The sequence below is a fragment of the Lithobates pipiens genome, unplaced genomic scaffold, assembly GCF_037356315.1.
Source record: "Lithobates pipiens isolate NorthernLeopardFrog02 unplaced genomic scaffold, aLitPip1_a1.2 Scaffold_3, whole genome shotgun sequence".
Taxonomy (NCBI): Eukaryota; Metazoa; Chordata; class Amphibia; order Anura; family Ranidae; genus Lithobates; species Lithobates pipiens.
In genome coordinates, this window is record NW_027507790.1 from 252952053 (window position 1) to 252970628 (window position 18576).

Sequence of the window (18576 nt, forward strand, 5' to 3'; positions counted from 1 at the left end):
AAGCATACAACCTTTTAACCTTTTCTCTGCCAACAGCTGCACAGCACCGGGCGCCTGCTGGAGGAACAGCTGCCTGAAATGATGTCCGACCTCCTGGCCATCGTGCGGGACAAGATGCTGTGCCCTTCCGAGTCCATGCTGACACGGTCCCTGTTGCTGGAGGTCATCGAGCTGCACGCCAACAATTGGAACCCGCTGATGCCAAGCATCACTCAGTACTACAACAAGACCATACAAAAACTCACAGGCTGAACGGTGACCCCCCCGGAGAGAGGGGGAGGAACTGCCCACAGGAAACATAACTAGGGTAGAGGGGAGATGTTTGCCACCCTTTGCGTATGCCGGGATGTATTTTAACGACTGGACACGCCATCGGTGAAGAAGAAGCGACACGTGTTCCTAAACAGCATGCTTGAAAACTTATTGATGGTGGGGGGGGCGGGGCGGGGGGGTGACAACCTACTTTTCAGTCCAGTCTTTTACTACAAAACAACCCCCCCCCCCCTCCTCCTCGAAGTCATTGCATATTGTATAAGCCTTGGCACACGCACCAGAACACGGTCACTGTAGGTGCCATGGATATGTATGTTAAATGGCAAATGCCTGCTATTGTTTACACACAAAGAGAGGGCTTGCACTGGGCAGTTGGCGGGAAGGCTTTTTTTTATTATTTGTTTTGTTTTGTTTTTTCTTTTTTAGGGAGATTTCTCAGGTGGAGAGAGGCATACACACGTATTGACCCATTACCACCATCGTAATTGGGAAGTTGGCACATTCACAGCGTTGAATTTGCGGCTTTTGACGCCATGTTAGGATTGGCGTTGGGGCGACCCTGGCCCTGCAGCTGATTGAGTCCCATTGGTGCTGTGCACAGACCGGCAGCCACAGTTGGGGGAGGGTACAGGTGCCCCCAGCCTTAAATTAGGGCATTGCAGGGGTTGAGTTTAATTGCACTCTTTATAGTTCCGCCATTTTGCTTTTAATAGCTTCTAAGGGAGCCACCACCAACGGACTGGTTCTGTATATTAGAGGAAGAATTTCAGGCAGATGAGAAGCAGACTCTTATTTATATAGAGTCTCCAAATACTACTACAGTTACCGTAACCTCTAGTCCTTTACAGTATTTGACATGTCTTCATCCTTATCGTGAGTGCCCACGCTGGCTGGTTAAAATGAGAGACGATCTGGAGTGCAGTCTCTACGCGTTTTTATACAGAGACAGGAAGTGACGTCACACTTCAGAATTTAAAAAAGATATTTTTACAGATGAAGTTTTTTTTCTTGGCGTTTTGGTTAGCGTGATGGATATTGGCGCTAACATCTGCCCGGTTTGTTCCGTTTTTTTTTTTTTTTAATCCTGGCCTGGAGGCATCCTTGGCAAACTGCAATGCAATATGTAGTTTCTGTTCTTGTATGCGGAAAGGTTTAAACAGCAGATTCTGTTGCTTTTGCATATAACTAGAAAAATATGATAAGGCATTAAAAAGATTGTTAAAACAGTCACCTGCCAGTGACTTCAGATCTCATGAAGGTCCTTTGAAGCCTCTAGTGCAGTAAATGCATCTTTTTTTTGGTGTTTTTAGCCTGGACTGCAGGCGTTTAAAAAAAAATAATAATAATAATTCAGTTCAGTTATTCAGTGGGTTTTTGAAAGCAATGTAGGTGCTTGAGCATGACTTGGTGTCAGCCTCTTGCAGTCCATTGTACAGCAGAGCTCAGAGTGGGGGAGGGAGAAGCAGCACAAGGAGTCAATTGGGTGTGCTGCAATGCAAGGAGCATTCTGATAGAAGAAAGAGAACAGAGCAACAGGTGAGGTCATCAGTGTGCTACTTCTCTTTTTATTGTCTAGTCATAGGCTGGGGGAGCTGTAACTGTCACTTGCAGCAGAGAAGACTCAGGTCTCCTGTCTTGGCCGACAGGACTGTGCTGTGTAAATCTGAGATCTGGATGGACAGAGATGCACATCCTTTGGCAGGTAAAATAGCTACCTTTTTTTTTACTGCATGCATTCTGTCATCGTAGTTGGCTACTTGCCTGGAGTTTGGCATTAATCACTTGGTGATCTAAGAATGTGTGCAATCTATTAAAACGCATCAATTAGGAGACACAGCGATATAAAATTACGCACAATTATTTAAGCTACCTTTTATCTTGCGTATCATCTGTGTTCTTGTTTCCCTGAAGTGTAGCACAGGGAGAGCCACTGGTGGTACACATGCTTGCTGTTGGATAAACCATAGATAGCCTTGTGGAAGGCTATTGCTCCCCCTATGGTTGGCTCATCCTTACGGTGTTGGCTACCAGTGTCGGGCACTAGGGGTGCATGGCGATTACACCAGCATGCTGGAAGTGTCTGCTTCTGTGGTGCCTGGGGCCCTTTGGAGAAGATGGTGACTGCTTTGGGCAGCCATTGACAAGAGCCATATGTAGGAGGAATTGATCAGACAGGTTGGAAAACCTGCTGTGATCACTAGTTTTTCTCCCCTGAGATGCAGAAAGTGGCACCAATAAGTGGTCAGCATCACTCGTCTCTTCTTCTTTTTTCTTTTTTTTTCCTCCTACATTATCACAAACCAGAATGTTTTGCCCTGAGGAAGATTCTTGTTAAAAGACCCGTGAGCCATTTCCACTGCTCCATGTGCACTATATGCAATGCAAGGGATTAAGAACACTTTATTGCAGATTCCTACCTGCTTCTGTTATGTAGATCTTGTTATCCTTGCCTGCATTACTAAGGATGTAATGGTATGTCTGACCTGCAGTCAGATGATCAGGCTCAGTAATACAAAGCTGCGGCCTCAGCATCTCCCATTTATGCTTACCTGTGTCATAGAAAGTATACAGCCAAAGACAAAACGATTTGCAGGGTATGTTTGTGATTTGACTTCAAGTTCTATGCAGACTTCTGCAAACATGTAAAGTGGAGGTAGGATTGTAGGGCATTGTGTACACATACAGAATATGATTGCCGTTGTAAGGCACAGAAGTTGGACTTTTTTTTTTTTTTTTTTTTAACGGTTTTAGGAAATCTTAGCTGGCTGTGGATTGAAGTGGGAAGAACAGTTGTAATTATTATATTTGATTATACAATATCTTGTGTAGCATTTATACATGTTGTATTTTTTTTTTTAATAAGAGAGGAAACTTGGACAGGTACACAGCGTTTGGATTCTTTTTCTGGCTTAAATGATGTGCGGCATGCGGTTGGTGGCGTAGCGATGCTGAAGAATTCCAGGTCACATCTCCGCTTCCTGCAGGCCAGTCAGGAAATGATGTCACTGCTGGGCCGTTTCCTTATTTACTTTCTCTATTGATCGTTGACTTAGTAAATCATCCCCGATGCTTATTAAACGTTGAATTCCAAAGACGAGAGGGGAAAGGCAGGGTGGCTTCCTGTCCTCTGCTCATTCTGAACTTTCTGGGAGTAGAAGGAAGTTTGATTTTGAAGTCCCAAGTCCCCCATCAAAGAGCATCAGGATGAGTGGCCCACATTCTTGGGCCGTGCATTAATGTTTTAAGAAATAACTTTGTCTTGGCGACCACAGCCAAGCGTTTTTACTTCGAAGGACGTGTCTGAAACCTGAGCAGTTGCTCATAAAATTATAAAAAACAGTGAAGGACAATTTAACAAGAGCACAAAGTGTGGCCATAGGCAGGCCAGTTCGGTCATCTGGACCGAAGAATTGTATTTCTGAGCAAGAATTACACATTAAGTCTGCCATAGTTCTCCTCCCCAACACAGCTGACCTACTGATGTGACCCAAACAGTTACTTATGAGTTTAGAAATTTTCCTGGCATAAAATAAATGTGTGTAAAGTAGCCCTGTGGCTAACATAACATACATGTCAGACTTGAGGCATGCACCCCCCCGAGACATTACAGCTACAGCGGCCAACACAGGCACTGACCCAATGGCACAGACAGGACAGCGAAATCCTGAATACGGGGGGTCTGCGGTGGAGTGACACCATCACAGCACAGCCTGGTGCAGGCCAGTAAGGTGTCACCGCTTCACTCCACCCCCAGACAGCTCCACACCCCTACTTCACGGGACAAAATATTAATACAGACACACAACAGGTGTTAAATGGACAGTAGGGCCCCTCCCACAGTCACCAGGGATGGGGCAGTGTTGAGGGACAGCAGGGCCCCTCCCACAGTCACCAGGGATGGGGCAGTGTTGAGGGACAGCAGGGCCCCTCCCACAGTCACTAGGGATTGGGGCAGTGTTAATGGACAGCAGGGCCCCTCCCACAGTCACCAAGGATGGGGCAGTGTTATTGGACAGCAGGGCCCCTCCCACAGTCACCAGGGATGGGGCAGCTTTAATGGACAGCAGGGCCCCTCCCACAGTCACCAGGGATGGGGCAGCTTTAATGGACAGCAGGGCCCCTCCCACAGTCACCAGGGATGGGGCAGCTTTAATGGACAGCAGGGCCCCTCCCACAGTCACCAGGGATGGGGCAGCTTTAATGGACAGCAGGGCCCCTCCCACAGTCACCAGGGATTGGGGCAGTGTTATTGGACAGCATGGCCCCTCCCGCAGTCACCAGGGATGGGGCAGCGTTAATGGACAGCAGGGCTCCTCCCACAGGCAGTAGGGATTGGGGCAGTGTTATTGGACAGCAGGGCTCCTCCTGCAGTCACCAGGGATGGGGCAGTGTTAATGGACAGCAGGGCCCCTCCCACAGTTGTATTAACTTACCTAGGCCATTCAGATTTCACATACTGGTAGAGTAATCTTCCTTATAGTAACTCCTCCTCTTTTTCATTGCAGGTAAAAAAATATTTCCAAGCAGAAGCAATGTGCGATCATTGAGTTTTTGATGAAGAAGGGATGCAGGTTGTTTGGCATCCATACAAGGTTACAGAATGTTTATGGAGAAGACATCATTGACTAGAGTCACCAGTGACAAGACATTGCTCTTGTTAATTGTGTCCTCTCCATAAACATTCTGTAGCCTTCTGTAGATGTCAGACAGCCTGCATCACTCCTTGATCAATAACTCAATGGTTGCACATCGCTTCTGCTTGGAATACATTATGTACCTGCAAAGTAGAAGAAGAGTTACTAAAGAGGAAGAGTTGCTCTACCAACATGTGAAATTTGAATGACCTATGTAAGTTAATAAAAAAAAAAAGCTTTCTCACATTTGCATAATTTTTGGTCCAGCCTGTGTGTGTGTGTGTGTGTGTGTGTGTGTATGTGTATATATATATATATATATATATAAACATGCTCAATGTTGTTTTATTATTTGAGTCAACACGTTTTGTGCCTGTCGATGGGCAAATCCAGCATTCGTTTTGCTTTGAGCTCAGTTTAGGGATCAATCACTGATCATTGACGGGACTTGTATGGTGAGAGAAGCGGTTCCAAGGCAATCAAAGGCCCATCAACATAAACCCTAAGGCTAATACATTTTGAAAGTACACAACGATTCATGAAGTTATAACCTTTTTCCTACATCAGTCTTTGCTATGTCCAAGTTGAAAAGCCCCACCTAAGTAACGTACTTGCCTTCTGATGGGCTCTTCCCATCTCAAGGGTTTGGTGGGTGATTTGGAGTTTGTGCCTTGCTTTGCTGGGTATCATAAAAGCTCTTGTGCTATTTGATTTTTTCACATTGTATATACTGGATCATTTTATAGCTAATGTTGTGCTATTGGGCTGCTGTTTGTTAAAAAAAAACAGTCTTGCCAATACTCTGAGTGATGGCTTGGAAAGTTCTGATAGTTGACCTGTCTATCAGGTGGTGTATGGTGCAATCAGTCAGTTCTTAGACTATTGCTTTGAATTTGTAATCCCAATAATCTCTTGACATTGAAAGCAATTACATACAGGCAATTTTTTTTGTTGCAGTGATCAATCGTTTTTATAAATTAAAATGATCAGATCGAATAGACGGTTTGAGTAATTTGTGTGTTTGGCTACCTTTTACCACTAGAGTAAGTGATCAGAAATCAGATTTCTACAGCTCAGTCTGATTAATGAAAGAACATTTCTGATTGGCTACTGAGTAATTGCACGCCAGTGATCTTTGCATTACGTTACTAAATAAAGCCTAGATAAAAGAACAACTTTCTAGGTATAAACCCACTATTATATATTTATTTTTGGGATTAGTTGTGGTTTTCTCCTTCACATGAAAGATTCTGCTGAAATTGGAAGCAGGTGTAATCTCTAGCAGGGCTGCCAGTAGGTAGACTGAAGTTTACTGGTAGTTCCAATGTTGCTGCCAACTGCGAACCTACTGGGGTTTCCATAGTACGGATAACTATTGACTGTTCTGGTAATACATCATACAGAACATTGAACTGGAATGTGCTGTAGACTGTATTGGTTGGCAGAGGAGTGTTATTGTAATATGTATGTTACTGAAGCCTACTGAGTCTGGCAGGGCTCACTAGGAGTGTAAAACGTTAGGTGTATGTGCTCTCTGTGTTCCCGGAATTCACGGTACAGCAGAGTCTAGACTGATCTATTTCTTTTTTCCGTTGATAATTCGAAGAGGGCAGATCGGTTCTTTTTGAACGTTATTTGGCTGTTGTCCTTTCAAATGTTAAGGCTTTGTCAAGAAACGGAATTCGTACTCTTATAAAGTTGAATCAATAATTGTCTTGTCATACCCATGAACTCTATGTGACATGGCTTCGCCCTTCTTGAGATGCTGAATCGTTAATAGGCCTGTTCTGTCACATGTTTTGAAATGGAACTAGTATGATTACCCCATAAAGGTCATGTAGATCCTTGTTTGGACCCTTCTAAGGAATTTGAGTCACTATTGGTCAGATTCCGTAAAAGAACATGAAGTGATGGTACTTTGCTGGCTCAATGACCCTCATACAACTTCTCTATGGATTTCTGAGTCAGCACTAGATTCTTTCTAAGAATTTTATACAACTGGTCATATTTCTTCAGGAAGGTAAATCACCATCAGTAGTCTGTTTCACGTAAGTGCACCAGGCTAGTCAGGATATTTAGATTAGGTTGAATTTCAGTTAATTACCTTTCTTCCAAGCGAGAGAATCAATAATGGTCTTCTGTATAGTAGATGATAGCGTTTTTTTTCCTGTGAACATAAATCTGCCTTGTTCCCCTTGAATTTGAGGAAAACAAAGTGGACCATAAGTGTACACAATGTAAAAAAAAAAAAAAAATTGAAGAATGATGGTCGATTCACCTATATAAGGCTGCATTTTCAATATTTTGCTGATTATAAGGCTATAGCCACATTCAAGGATAGATGGTCTTTTCTTGCCCATTTAACCTCTCGCATTATAACTGTAAAACATTTGCCATGTGTTCTTCATAATGTTGAATTTCGAGTGGACCTGAACTGTGAAAGCTGTGTCCAAGAAAGGGCAACCCGAGGGGAAAGGAATAGTCATCAGTTTTGCCTGTAGGCTAACTTCTTTACTACTGACTTACCCCAATATCTTCTATACTGATTCTGTGTGTAGAAGTGGCCATCTTGGTAGAGGAGCAAGGCTTTGCTTCCTCATGTCAGTCAGAACTTTCACCCTGATGAATGGTAAATGGTGGGGAAATGGTTTAGAAGCGAAAGGAGATATAGAGAAGAGAGCACAGATCCATAGTGAATAAGCCAGAAGCAAGGAGATACTTGCACTAAAGGTTGCTCTCCAGAAAGGAGAACAGTGAGCAGCAAAGTCGTGACATCATCAAATCTCATATAACTAGCAGACAGAGTACTGAAGGGTACATTTTAACTTGGCCAACTATTGTGTACATCCCTTCAGCTAAAACCAGCCACCAGCTGTTAGGGGAAATGATTGCATAGGTTGGAAGACTTTTATCACCCCAAATAAGCCCATATAGGTTTTAGTGAGTGTGGCCCCGAACTCTTAGCATGGGATAAACTGAAATAGTCCATCAGTCTGCCCCGTGACAAACAAACAAACTGTAAAGTAACCTGAGGGTGAGCAGTTTGTGCCTACATGTTCAACCATTTTATATTGTCTGTGAGCATTGTTCTCATCGTTCACAATGACCTTAGATTAAACCTTTCATTTTTTTAGTGGGCTCTGGAAAATACTAGATAATAGCAACCGAAACATTTTTTCCGTGACCACTTTTTGTTTGGCTGTATATACATGCCATCGTTATCGTTCCTTAGTATCAGTGGGTTAAAGATGATTGAACGTCTAAAATGAGTTCTTGCGATGGACCCACCCATTGTAAAGCAAAGACAACAAGACATTTCCATTGTGTGGGAATCCATGTGCTTGTTGTGTCTTAAGAAACATTTACATTGAGACGGGATCTATAAATTATTCAGCTTGGTACTTTCTTCGGAAGAAAATTACCTGGAAATCATTAAAACCACCGCGTTTTACAGCAAGCTTGTGTCCCCTATAGCTGCTCACGGCTACTCAACCAGAACTGTTTATGAAATATTCAGTTCTAGCGTGTGCCGCTAAAGGCATTGTGTGGGCAATAAATGCTTAACCCTATATATTATGTCCACCTTTGTGGAGATATTTATGTTGCCTGATAGGCACTGCTGTGCTGCGTGTTGTTTGGCCATTAAATCTGCATTTTCCTAAATTGCTCATATGTGCACAGATTAGGCTGTCTTGGGGAAACAGTGATCTGTAATCTGGTGGCTGAGTTTAAAGAGAGACCCCAGACATCTACACAGTTGCTGTACAGAACGGTCGTTGCCTAAACAGATCAAAACACCCGCCAAACTCATGTTGACAATCTTAGCCAATCTGTCGTTAAACTTTTATCTTCTGTGTCTATAGCTATGAGCACTTTAGAGCTGTGGTCTCCAAACTGCGGCCTTTCCTTTGTCTGCCCCTTGGGGCAGTATTCCACCAATTGACACCAATGATGGGACACCATTTCTCCCATTGACACCATCGATGGCACCTTTCTTTCCATTGATACCAGCAATGGGGTCTTATCCCCCCCCCCCCAATTAAAGGCAATGATGGACATTGTTTATGCCCACTGATGCCAGGACATTTTATACTCCCACTGGCCACAGTCTGGCCCCAATAAAGCCTGAAGGACAGTAAACTGGCCCTTTCCTTAGAAAGTTTGGAGACCCCTGCTTTAGAGCAACCTATACTGGGAGAAATGTAGCTTTCTGTTGCTGACTTCCTCCAAAACTGCTACGTTCATGGCTATATCTAACATTCTTCCATTTATCACTGGCCCAAAACAAATGTGGATCAGTGAAGTCAAATCCGTGATCAGCATAACAGCCAGGCAATGAGAGGTCAGGAGTGGCAGGCTCCATGTTAATTCAGCGCAGAACTCACAAAGTAGTTCCAGGAAGGACTCCACGTGAACATACCTTGATGGGAGGCTAGTAGATGGCCAAGGCCTATGGACAGCAGATACGAAGAGTCAAAGCTTGAGAATCTTAGTGGGGCAGGGCCACAGCTAGAGAATGGCACCAGCTCACCAGACAGGCAGGTCAAAATGAGTAATGACAGATCAACAATCAGTGCATCTCTGCACATCGCCAAACAATAGGATAGTCAGGATCTGTCCAGAGCCATTGAGAGATTCTTATTGTTGGCTCAAAAAAATAAAACACAGCACTAACCAAGACAGCAGCCAAAGGCATGCTGGGTCATCAGAGGAAGGGAGCATCCAGGTATGACAGGACAGTGTCGTGGCATCCTTCTATGACTCTTTGTGCCAATTGTGCATACACACACTCTTTTGCCCCTGCGCCCGGAGTTGTGACCATCATGGAAAATGGTGCTAATCAATATTCATGTATATGCACACTCCGGGTATATGGCCCTTCCACTGATTATCCCGGTTCCTTGACTTGTATCTCGCCTACATGCTACTCCAAAATTCCTCCACCCAAAACTTTGTGAACCATTTGGCCATCAAGAAATTGAGAAGTCAGTTGAAAGTAGCACTATTACAGAATTCCCTTTGAGTGCACAGAACAGGGCTACTTATCTATCATGGTCTCCAACCAATGAAATACAGTATAAAACATGCGTTGAGCTCATGCCTGTAGGATAGATGGCTGCCACATGAAGGTTTTTATTTTTGAAAACATAGTTTGAGTTTAGCTTCAGTCAGAATGTGTTTCCACACCCAGGAAGTCCTGTTGTAGTATCAAGTGTCTTAATATTAACATGTCCGTCGGCTTTGTTTAATGTATATTTATGTCTTACTGTGCCAGTAACACTATGAAGCGACTTCTGGATTGTTTAGCTGCGTTTTTGTACAATATTATAAATATTCGTTGTTTGTAGAAATGGACAGGGATCTCTTATCCCAAACACTACAACACAGTCCCAAAATGGTGCGATGAAAGGACTGCGTTCTGCCAGGTTAGGGCCCAAAAAGCGAAATCCCCAAAGCCCAGTTAAGTTTTTCTAGTTTGTATCAACTAAGTACATTTCCGCTGCATCAAAACAAAATATGTGCAAAGTCTCAGTTTATTTCTTTGGAAAAAAAAGTCACAGCTTGAGTAGAAAAGCCTGTTCCCTGCCAGAATATTTTTTTTAAAAAAGGACCCTTGCTCTCTGTGTAGAAGCAGCAGTCTCCCTGTAGAGGTTGAATTTGAACCCCTTTTTGTTTTTACGCACCTAGAATGTATTTAGCTGCTTTAAACTAAAGTTCATTTGGGCTTTATTGTTTAGGCCACATTCACATACACAAATTTTAGGTACCATACTCTGTGTGTTTTAGGCATCTTTTACATGTGTTACAGTTGATCTCCCTCACACATGTTTAACTGAACACAGACAATATCAAAGCAGTGTTCTTCCAACACAACACATCTAAAACACGCAGCTGCAAACAGGGCATTGGTCCACTAATAGTCATCATTCACTAGATTTGTTATTGCTTATGTTTCGTACAAAAGATCATTCCACATCTTCTTTATTGTGAATTAGATGTAGATGAAGTTTGCAAGGGGAAGGATCATCATAAGTATCCCAACTACACAAGCACATGTACTAAGCCCATTTATCTTATTATTGAAAAATAGATGTGCAAAAAGATCATTCTTAAGGCCTAAAAAGGGTTGAAAATTTACGACTCCATAGATCTTCTTCCTGCCCTGGCCTGCTACATGGACGATGAAGGAGCCCACCGTGTGTATGTCTGCATGCTATTCTACAGAGAATTACAAGAAGTTAATTTATAGACCGATTCACATATTCTTGCCAACTGTATATAAAATATAGATTTATTTTTTATTTTTGATGAATACATAACTACATTCAGTTGTGTTTTCTTATCAGCCTGGAGTTTCGCTTTAAAGCTTAACCTCAGCTCACACTTCTCTTTTTTTTTTGATCGCCAAAGGGTTTCGTTTGTACGGTAACGGAGATGTCCCATTACTTCTCCAACAGATGTCAGGATAGGATGCAAGTGGGAATCTCAGATCGCTAGAAGACAGAGCCAATCCAAACTTTTTTCAGTGGAGTATATAAGGCTTAGAACCTGTGAGGTTTTTATTGCAGTCTGTGTCCCCATTGAGTATATAAGGGTTAGCATCTGTGATGGGTTTTTTTTTTGCCACCTGTGTCCTCATTAGGAAGAGGGGGGAGATTTCAACTTTCTTCCTGTCTACCTGGTGGGTGTCCAATATAACAGGAAGTGACAGGAGGTCCTGCCAAAAGAGACGCATAGCATTTAAAGCCTGACAAAGGTCCCATCCCATTCCACCTTATCCATTATAGCTTAAAGATGGACCTTGTATATGCTGCTTTTTCAGCATTGGTCCAGTCAATCTGAATTTGAACTGCACTTGAAATCTGCAGAGAAATATGCACTACACGCCTTGACATTTGTAATATTTACTGAATGCTGCACTCAGCATTGACCTGGATAGGGTCTGTGTGATCTTTAGATTCCTCTACTGAGGTCCAACTCCTGCACACACAGGGAAGTTCAGATCCAGGTAGACCACCTGGAGAAGTGAATAAAGGAACTTATGGAGGAGAAACCTTGGTTATGATAGGCTTCCTGTTTCTGTTGCATGGTATTTTAGAACTTATTTTCGTGATGTTTCCATCTGTGTCTCTTTGCTTTCACCTCATCTGGTTGAATGATATTCCGACGACTGAGAACACCACCTGTGGGTTAAAGTGTATGACATTGCAAAATAAAAATAAAATTGTATTAATTTGAAAAATGCTGCAAGTACGGAAAAATACCTGTTCTGTAGGAATTTCAGCAAGCTCCTAACTTCCTGTTTGTGCTCTCGACGCAGTGCCTTTGCTGCACTAAAAAGTAGATTTGTCAGCTCAGCCTGCTGAACTACAGAACTTCTGCCTACTGAACTACAGAACTTCCCCCACCCTTCTGTGTCCTTGTCCACTTGCATGCATTGATTTCTTTCCTGGCAAAAATGTTCTGCTGCCTTGGCTTCCAAGATCCTCCCAGCACACAGGAGTTGATTTACTGAAACTGGAGAGCGCAAAATCTGGTGCAACTGCGCGTGGCAGCCAATTGGCTTCTAACTTCAGCTTGTTCAATCAAGCTTCGACAAAACACCCAGAACTTGGTTGGCTTCTATGCAGAGCTGCAACAGATGTTGCACTCTCCAGTTTTAGTAAATCGACCCCTATGAGTAAGGAAAAGGCTCTTGGGAGATGTAGTTCTGGAGGGTGTGGCTACATGAATAAGAACTGAGATCCCAGCGGGTATTGTACAAGCCTGGTGATGACATGGTAAAAGCTGTTTATCACTACAGGGACAAAGTTAGAAAAAAAAAGAATGCTGGGGCTTGATTTAGAGGAATTTGGGCAAAGCCTGGCAAGAATAATGCCAAACTCCTAACGAGAAACCACTTCAGGTCTAAATGCCGGATTATTACAGTAAAATGTAGCAGAATTTTCTTTACACCTTTTAATTGAGAAGTGTTCCTAAGACTTGTTTTCATTTTTATACATGATCAGACGATTATCATATTTACTGCACAACTGCAAAACCACTGTAACAGCTCAGCTGTGTGTTGTCCTGCCAAGTACACCATTTTATACATCCCATGCATTTTCTGATGCATATAATGACTGGCAATGCCTGTTCAGTTATTGGCTTGGTTTGGTTCAGTTATTGGCTGTTTTCCATTTGCACAAAAAAAATCTTGTTAGCCACAGGTGATTGGTGGACAGTTTAGTACCTATATTAAAATAAAAAATGATTGCACCAATTATTACCCTCGCGGATACATGGTTTACTATTGCTCGTTACCCAAACACACAAGGATTATCATAAATGGAGGTGACATCGTTCTCTTCTTTTTTTTTTTTTTTTTTTTTTATGCAAATGTTATCTGTGGCTAGCTCCAATCTGAATACTTTTATTTTAAAAAACAGTCGTGGTAATTTTACTTATCCTCTATACCAGGGATGGCAAACCTTGGCACCCCAGATGGGAACTACATTTCTCATGATGCTCAACTACACTGCAGAGTGCATAAGCATCATGGGAAATGTAGTTCCAAAACATCTGGGGTGCCAAGGTTCGCCATCACTGCTCTATACTATAACACTGCCAAAATACCTAGAAAAAAAATCTTTCAAAGTATACATTGCAATTTTTTTTTAGTTTTTTTTTGGATAGAGTATGGAACGGTTACAACGTCTGTATTTATTGCTGTCTATGTTGGAGACATTTCCCTTTCCTCACCACCTCCACTATTGCCACCACCATCACCACCACCACCACTGCCTTCACCATCATCTCCACCGCCTCCACCTATTTATCCTGGTGACAATTGCCAGTCAGAAGGTGATGGAAAGTCCAAAATTCTAGAGTTGCCACCAAAACTGGGAATCTTCCAGTGGTGTTCTGGTGGTAATGGTCTAATGCGAAAATTTGGAAATTTTCTCATTGCTCTACGGAAGGAAGTGAAGGGAAACCTCCCCAACAAGACACATAAAACAAACAATGAAATTACAGAGGTTTGAGCCCTTCCCAACTCTACCCAAAAATCTGAAAACATTAGCTGTAAAAGATGTTAAAGAAAACCTGTTCTGAAGGAAAACAAAATAGGTGACTGCCTTGGCTAACCTAAGGATGCTAGTTGCCTGGCCATCAACTCAACTCATCCACCAGAGGTTTTAGTACTCATTGGGCTGGATCCGTTGGGCAATATGTGATTACCTAACCTGCATGTTTGTCCCAGGTTAATGGCTCTGAAAGCTTTCAAGCCATCGGATCATCTTGAAAGCCTGGCAGCCCAGTATCTTCAGACAGAGGTCACCGATGGTTGCCTACATAGCCGAGGTTTACTTTTTTTTTATTTTTTTTAAGAAAAGCAGATGGTAAATTTACTATCAGCTCAATCAGACGTCAACCATCTTTTTTTTAATTTTTTTTTATTTTTTTAAGTATAATTCTTTATTCAAAGGATTTTTCCATTTATGAATAAACATCAACCATCTTAACCAATGGGCATAGATGGATGGAAAGAAAGGATTCTTTTTTTTTTTTTTTTTTTTTTTTTTACATTAATGCCAGACGGACTCCAAACTCAGCCAATTGGAAGACCCTTTTTGACTAAATACCTCAATGGTATGGAATGTGTCTATACATTTTTGGTGTTATAAAAAGTTTTATGTTGCTGCTATACTATAAATATGCATATATGCAATAATTAATTTGCTGAATATTTTTGTTTTATGTTTTGAGGTTTATCCTAGACTAATGCATAATGCAATTATTATGGGGAATCGTATTATTAATAGCCTAATAAATATTTAATTATTCTGCAGAAACTACTCTTGTCTTGTGACTTTATTGCTTTCACGTTTTAAATTGTCTTATTGCTTTAGATCTGCCTTTCTCAACCTTTTCAACAACTTTCCGGTGTCAGGGAACCCCCTGATATAAAATGTACTATATCTACAATTTATGATACATTAGTGTGATGCTCAGTGGGAAGAATGTGCCTTACAATTGTGGTCATTGAGAAGAATTAAAAAGATTAATGGTGTCCGTGGTAACTTATCTGAGAGGCAGAAATTATTCATTGCTCAAGGAACTCCTAGGAACCTCCTGGGTTCCATGAAACTCTGGATTAGATACTCATAATGGATATTAATCTTCTCTGTTGATACAAAAGTATTATGGGTGGAACTGCGGTCATATTTTAAAAAATTGCTAGTAGGCAGAGGCGTTTATTACAGAAGTGCCAATAGTCACTGAGTTCCTCCAAGTGCCAATATTTTTCTTTTTTTTTTGTTAACGTTAAAATTTTCCTTCATGTCGAAAGTCTTTGCAATGAGTTTCTGATCTTTTTCTCCAGAGATAAATAATGCATAATGGTTTGATTGGTGATCAAAAGGCATCACATCCTACTTATATGAACAAAGCAAATACATGTACAGTGGGAAATATTATTTGATCCCCTGCAGATTTTGTAAGTTTTCCCACTTACAAAGAAATGTAGGGTCTATAATTTTTATCATCGTATTTTTTTCTAAATGATAGAGACAGAATATCAATCAAAAATCCAGAAAAAAACAAATGCTACAAATGTTATAAATTGAGTTGCAGTTCAGAGAGTAAAATAAGTATTTGGATCCCCAAGGAAAACATGACTTAGTAGTTGGTGGAGAAACCCTTGTTGGCAAGCACAGAGATAAGACGTTTCTTGTAGTTGGTTACCAGGTTTGCACACGTGAGGGATTTTGGTCCATTCTTCTTCTTTACAGATCTTCCCTAAATCCTTAAGGTTTCTTGGCTGTCGCTTGGCAACTCGAAGATTCAGATTCCTCCATGAATTTTCTATTTGGAGACTGGCAAGGCCACTCCATGACCTTAATGTGCTTCTTCTTGAGCCACTCCTTTGTTGCCTTGGCGGTACGTTTTGGGTCATTGTCATGCTGGGAGACCCATCCACGACCCATCTTCTGTGTTCTAGCTGGGGGGAGAAGGTTCTCATCCAAGATTTTACAATACATGGCCCTGTCCATTGGCCCCTCAATGCAGCAAAGTCAGCCTGTACCTTTAGCAGAGAAACAGCCCCAAAGCACAATGTTTCCACCTCCATGCTTGACTGTAGGGATGGTGTTCTTAGGCTCATAGTCAGCATTTTTCCTCAAACAAGGGGATTCAAGTCAATGACAAAGAGCTAAATTTTGGTCTCATCTGACCACAGCACTTTCTCCCAATCCTTCGCTGAATCATTTAGAAGTTCATTGGAAAACTTCAGGCGGGTCTGTACGTGTCTTGTTAAGGATTCGGACCTTGTGGGCACGGCAGGATTTCAATTCATGGCGTATTGCGTTACCAATGGTTTGTTTGGTGGCTGTGGTCCCAACTGTCTTCAGATAATTCACAAGCTCTTCCCATGTATTTTTTGGTTGATCCCTCACTTTTCTCATGATTATCCTTACCCCGTGAGACAAAATCTTGCATGGAGCTGGCGATTGATGGTTATTTTGTTTTTCTTCCCTTTGCAAATAATTTTTTTCATGTTTTTTCAGATTTTTGGCTGATATTCTGTCTCTCTCATTTAAAATACACCTATGATAAAAAAAATTATAGAGGCTTCATTTCTGTGTAAGTGGGCAAACTTGCAAAATTTGCAGGGGATCAAATAATTATTTTCCCCACTGCATAGGGGGCTTTTCTGGTACCAAAACTAAAACAAAGATACTGTAAAATACAGTTTTATTATAGAAATATTGTTGTGTAGTACTACACCCATAGGGATCACTGCTGCACAGCAAGGCACACAAAGACTTCTGCTTTCTTCCAGATGCAGTGAACAGTCCTTGAGCTTGGTTTTTAGGTTTTATTAGGGGGTAATAACTTGGATGGGAATTATGGGATACCCAACTTGGTAGTGACAAAACCAGGGCCAACTTCCTCCCTATTTACAGCTCAAATAGATTCTTCCCCTTAAGTTGTACAACTCCAATTGATTCCTTCTCCTTGGATTGTACAGCTCTGATGCCTTCTTTTGTAACTAACAGTCTTTTTAGGTCAGCAACAGCCCGTTACAGGCTAGGAACTATCAGTCCCTTAGAAAGTAGCACAATGTGGTGTGAACTGCATCCCGTAGTACCCCCACCTCTCTCACTGGTCCCAGCTCTACCACTGCAGGAAAATCTAGCCCACCTGGCTGCTCCTTCCACCAGCCCACCTGGCTGCTTCTCTTTACCAGTCTACCTGACTGACTATTTTTTGTGCTATAAATCAAAAAAGACTTAAAATTCAGTAAAAAAAAAAAAAAATTATTTGTTTCTGTTACAATTTATTGCAGAGTATTGGCAGAGTACTGCAGAGTATTGGCACTGAGCAACACTGTGGGCACTACAGATCCAGCCCACAGTGCTGCTACAAATGATCTCTCCCCTTGCACTGTGCAGATCGGTACAGGGAGCCAGGGGAGGAACCAGCATCATGACATGACGCCGGTTTGTTTACAAGTGATCGCTCCGTCATTTGGCGGAGCGATCACATAGTAAACGGGTGACGGGTGCTACCATCGGCCATTTACCAGTCTTCTGGAAACCCGGCAGTCAAGGATATTTCTGGAAGTGCGCCCAGGGGGCGCGCGAGAGCAACATTCTGGGAGGACGTCCATGGACGCCCTCCCAGAATAAGTGGACCGCGCTGTAGCCATCTTTGGCTATGGCCCGGTCGGCAAGTGTTAATATTTTTAAATCATAATGGCAACAGAAACTACCCAAATGACCCTGATCAAAAGTTTACATACCCCAGTTCTTAATACCGTGTATTGCCCCCTTTAACATCAATGACAGCTTGAAGTCTTTTGTGGTATTTGTGGATGAGGCTCTTTATCTTCTTAGATGGTAAAGCTGCCCATTCCTCTTGGCAAAAAGCCTCCAGTTCCTGTAAATTCTTGGGCTGCCTTGCATGAACTGCACATTTGCAATCTCCCTAGAAGTGGCTCAATGGCACTGTTCCAACCGACACCGATTTTGTGGCGACGCACTGATTTGCAAAAGTAGTTCCTGCACAAACATAAAATGGTAAAAATAATTTTAAAAAAAACTGACACCAGGGTTGCAAAGGTCGAACTTGTGACTGGGCTCTGGCGTTCCGCCACTGGCCTCATAGGGAAGGGTGCCGGCTAGGGGCCCCGTTGTGGTTTCTTGTACCAGGGCCCTAAAGGTTTTAGTTACACCTCTGGTGTGCAATGGGTGGAGCTGAGAACACTTGGGCTGCATATTCCCAGGCTTAGGAACTGGGGCCAGAACATCAACTAAAATGACAACAGTCATTATAGGATGCAGACTGGCCTAGTGCCCCATAGCTTTTCCTGTATACAACTGGGAAGCTTTGACCAGGTAGGCTTATCCTCTTGAAAGAGTCTTACTAAGGGCTAGCAGCTTCTAAATCAGCAAGAGCAAGGAGGTTATGTCAGCTAATCCAATATAAAGGGTTAAAGGTCCATTTCCACTGTTCGTTTCCCTACATATTGGAGAGATACCAAACTGTAGGGGAGATGGTAACCTTTGACTTGCATGTAGTTTTAGATGGACTTTAAGTAAACAGATTTGCTAAAACATTTTTGGCTGTTACAACTACAGGGTTCAACAATGTGAAAAAAAAGCTGAGTAACATTATCCAGCCCTGT

At 42.2% G+C, this 18576-nt stretch overlaps 1 protein-coding gene across 2 annotated transcripts in view; it reads left to right on the top strand.

Moving 5' to 3' along the window:
* CTIF (cap binding complex dependent translation initiation factor) overlaps positions 1–14741 on the top strand; it is a 361752-nt gene extending 347011 nt beyond the window's left edge. For both annotated transcript variants that reach the window (XM_077463042.1, XM_077463043.1), the window contains exon 13: positions 37–14741. In XM_077463042.1, the coding sequence (XP_077319168.1) occupies positions 37–252 (216 nt within the window). In that variant the 3' untranslated portion in view covers positions 253–14741. The remainder of the gene's footprint in view (positions 1–36) is intronic.
* Positions 14742–18576: the final 3835 nt, after the last annotated feature.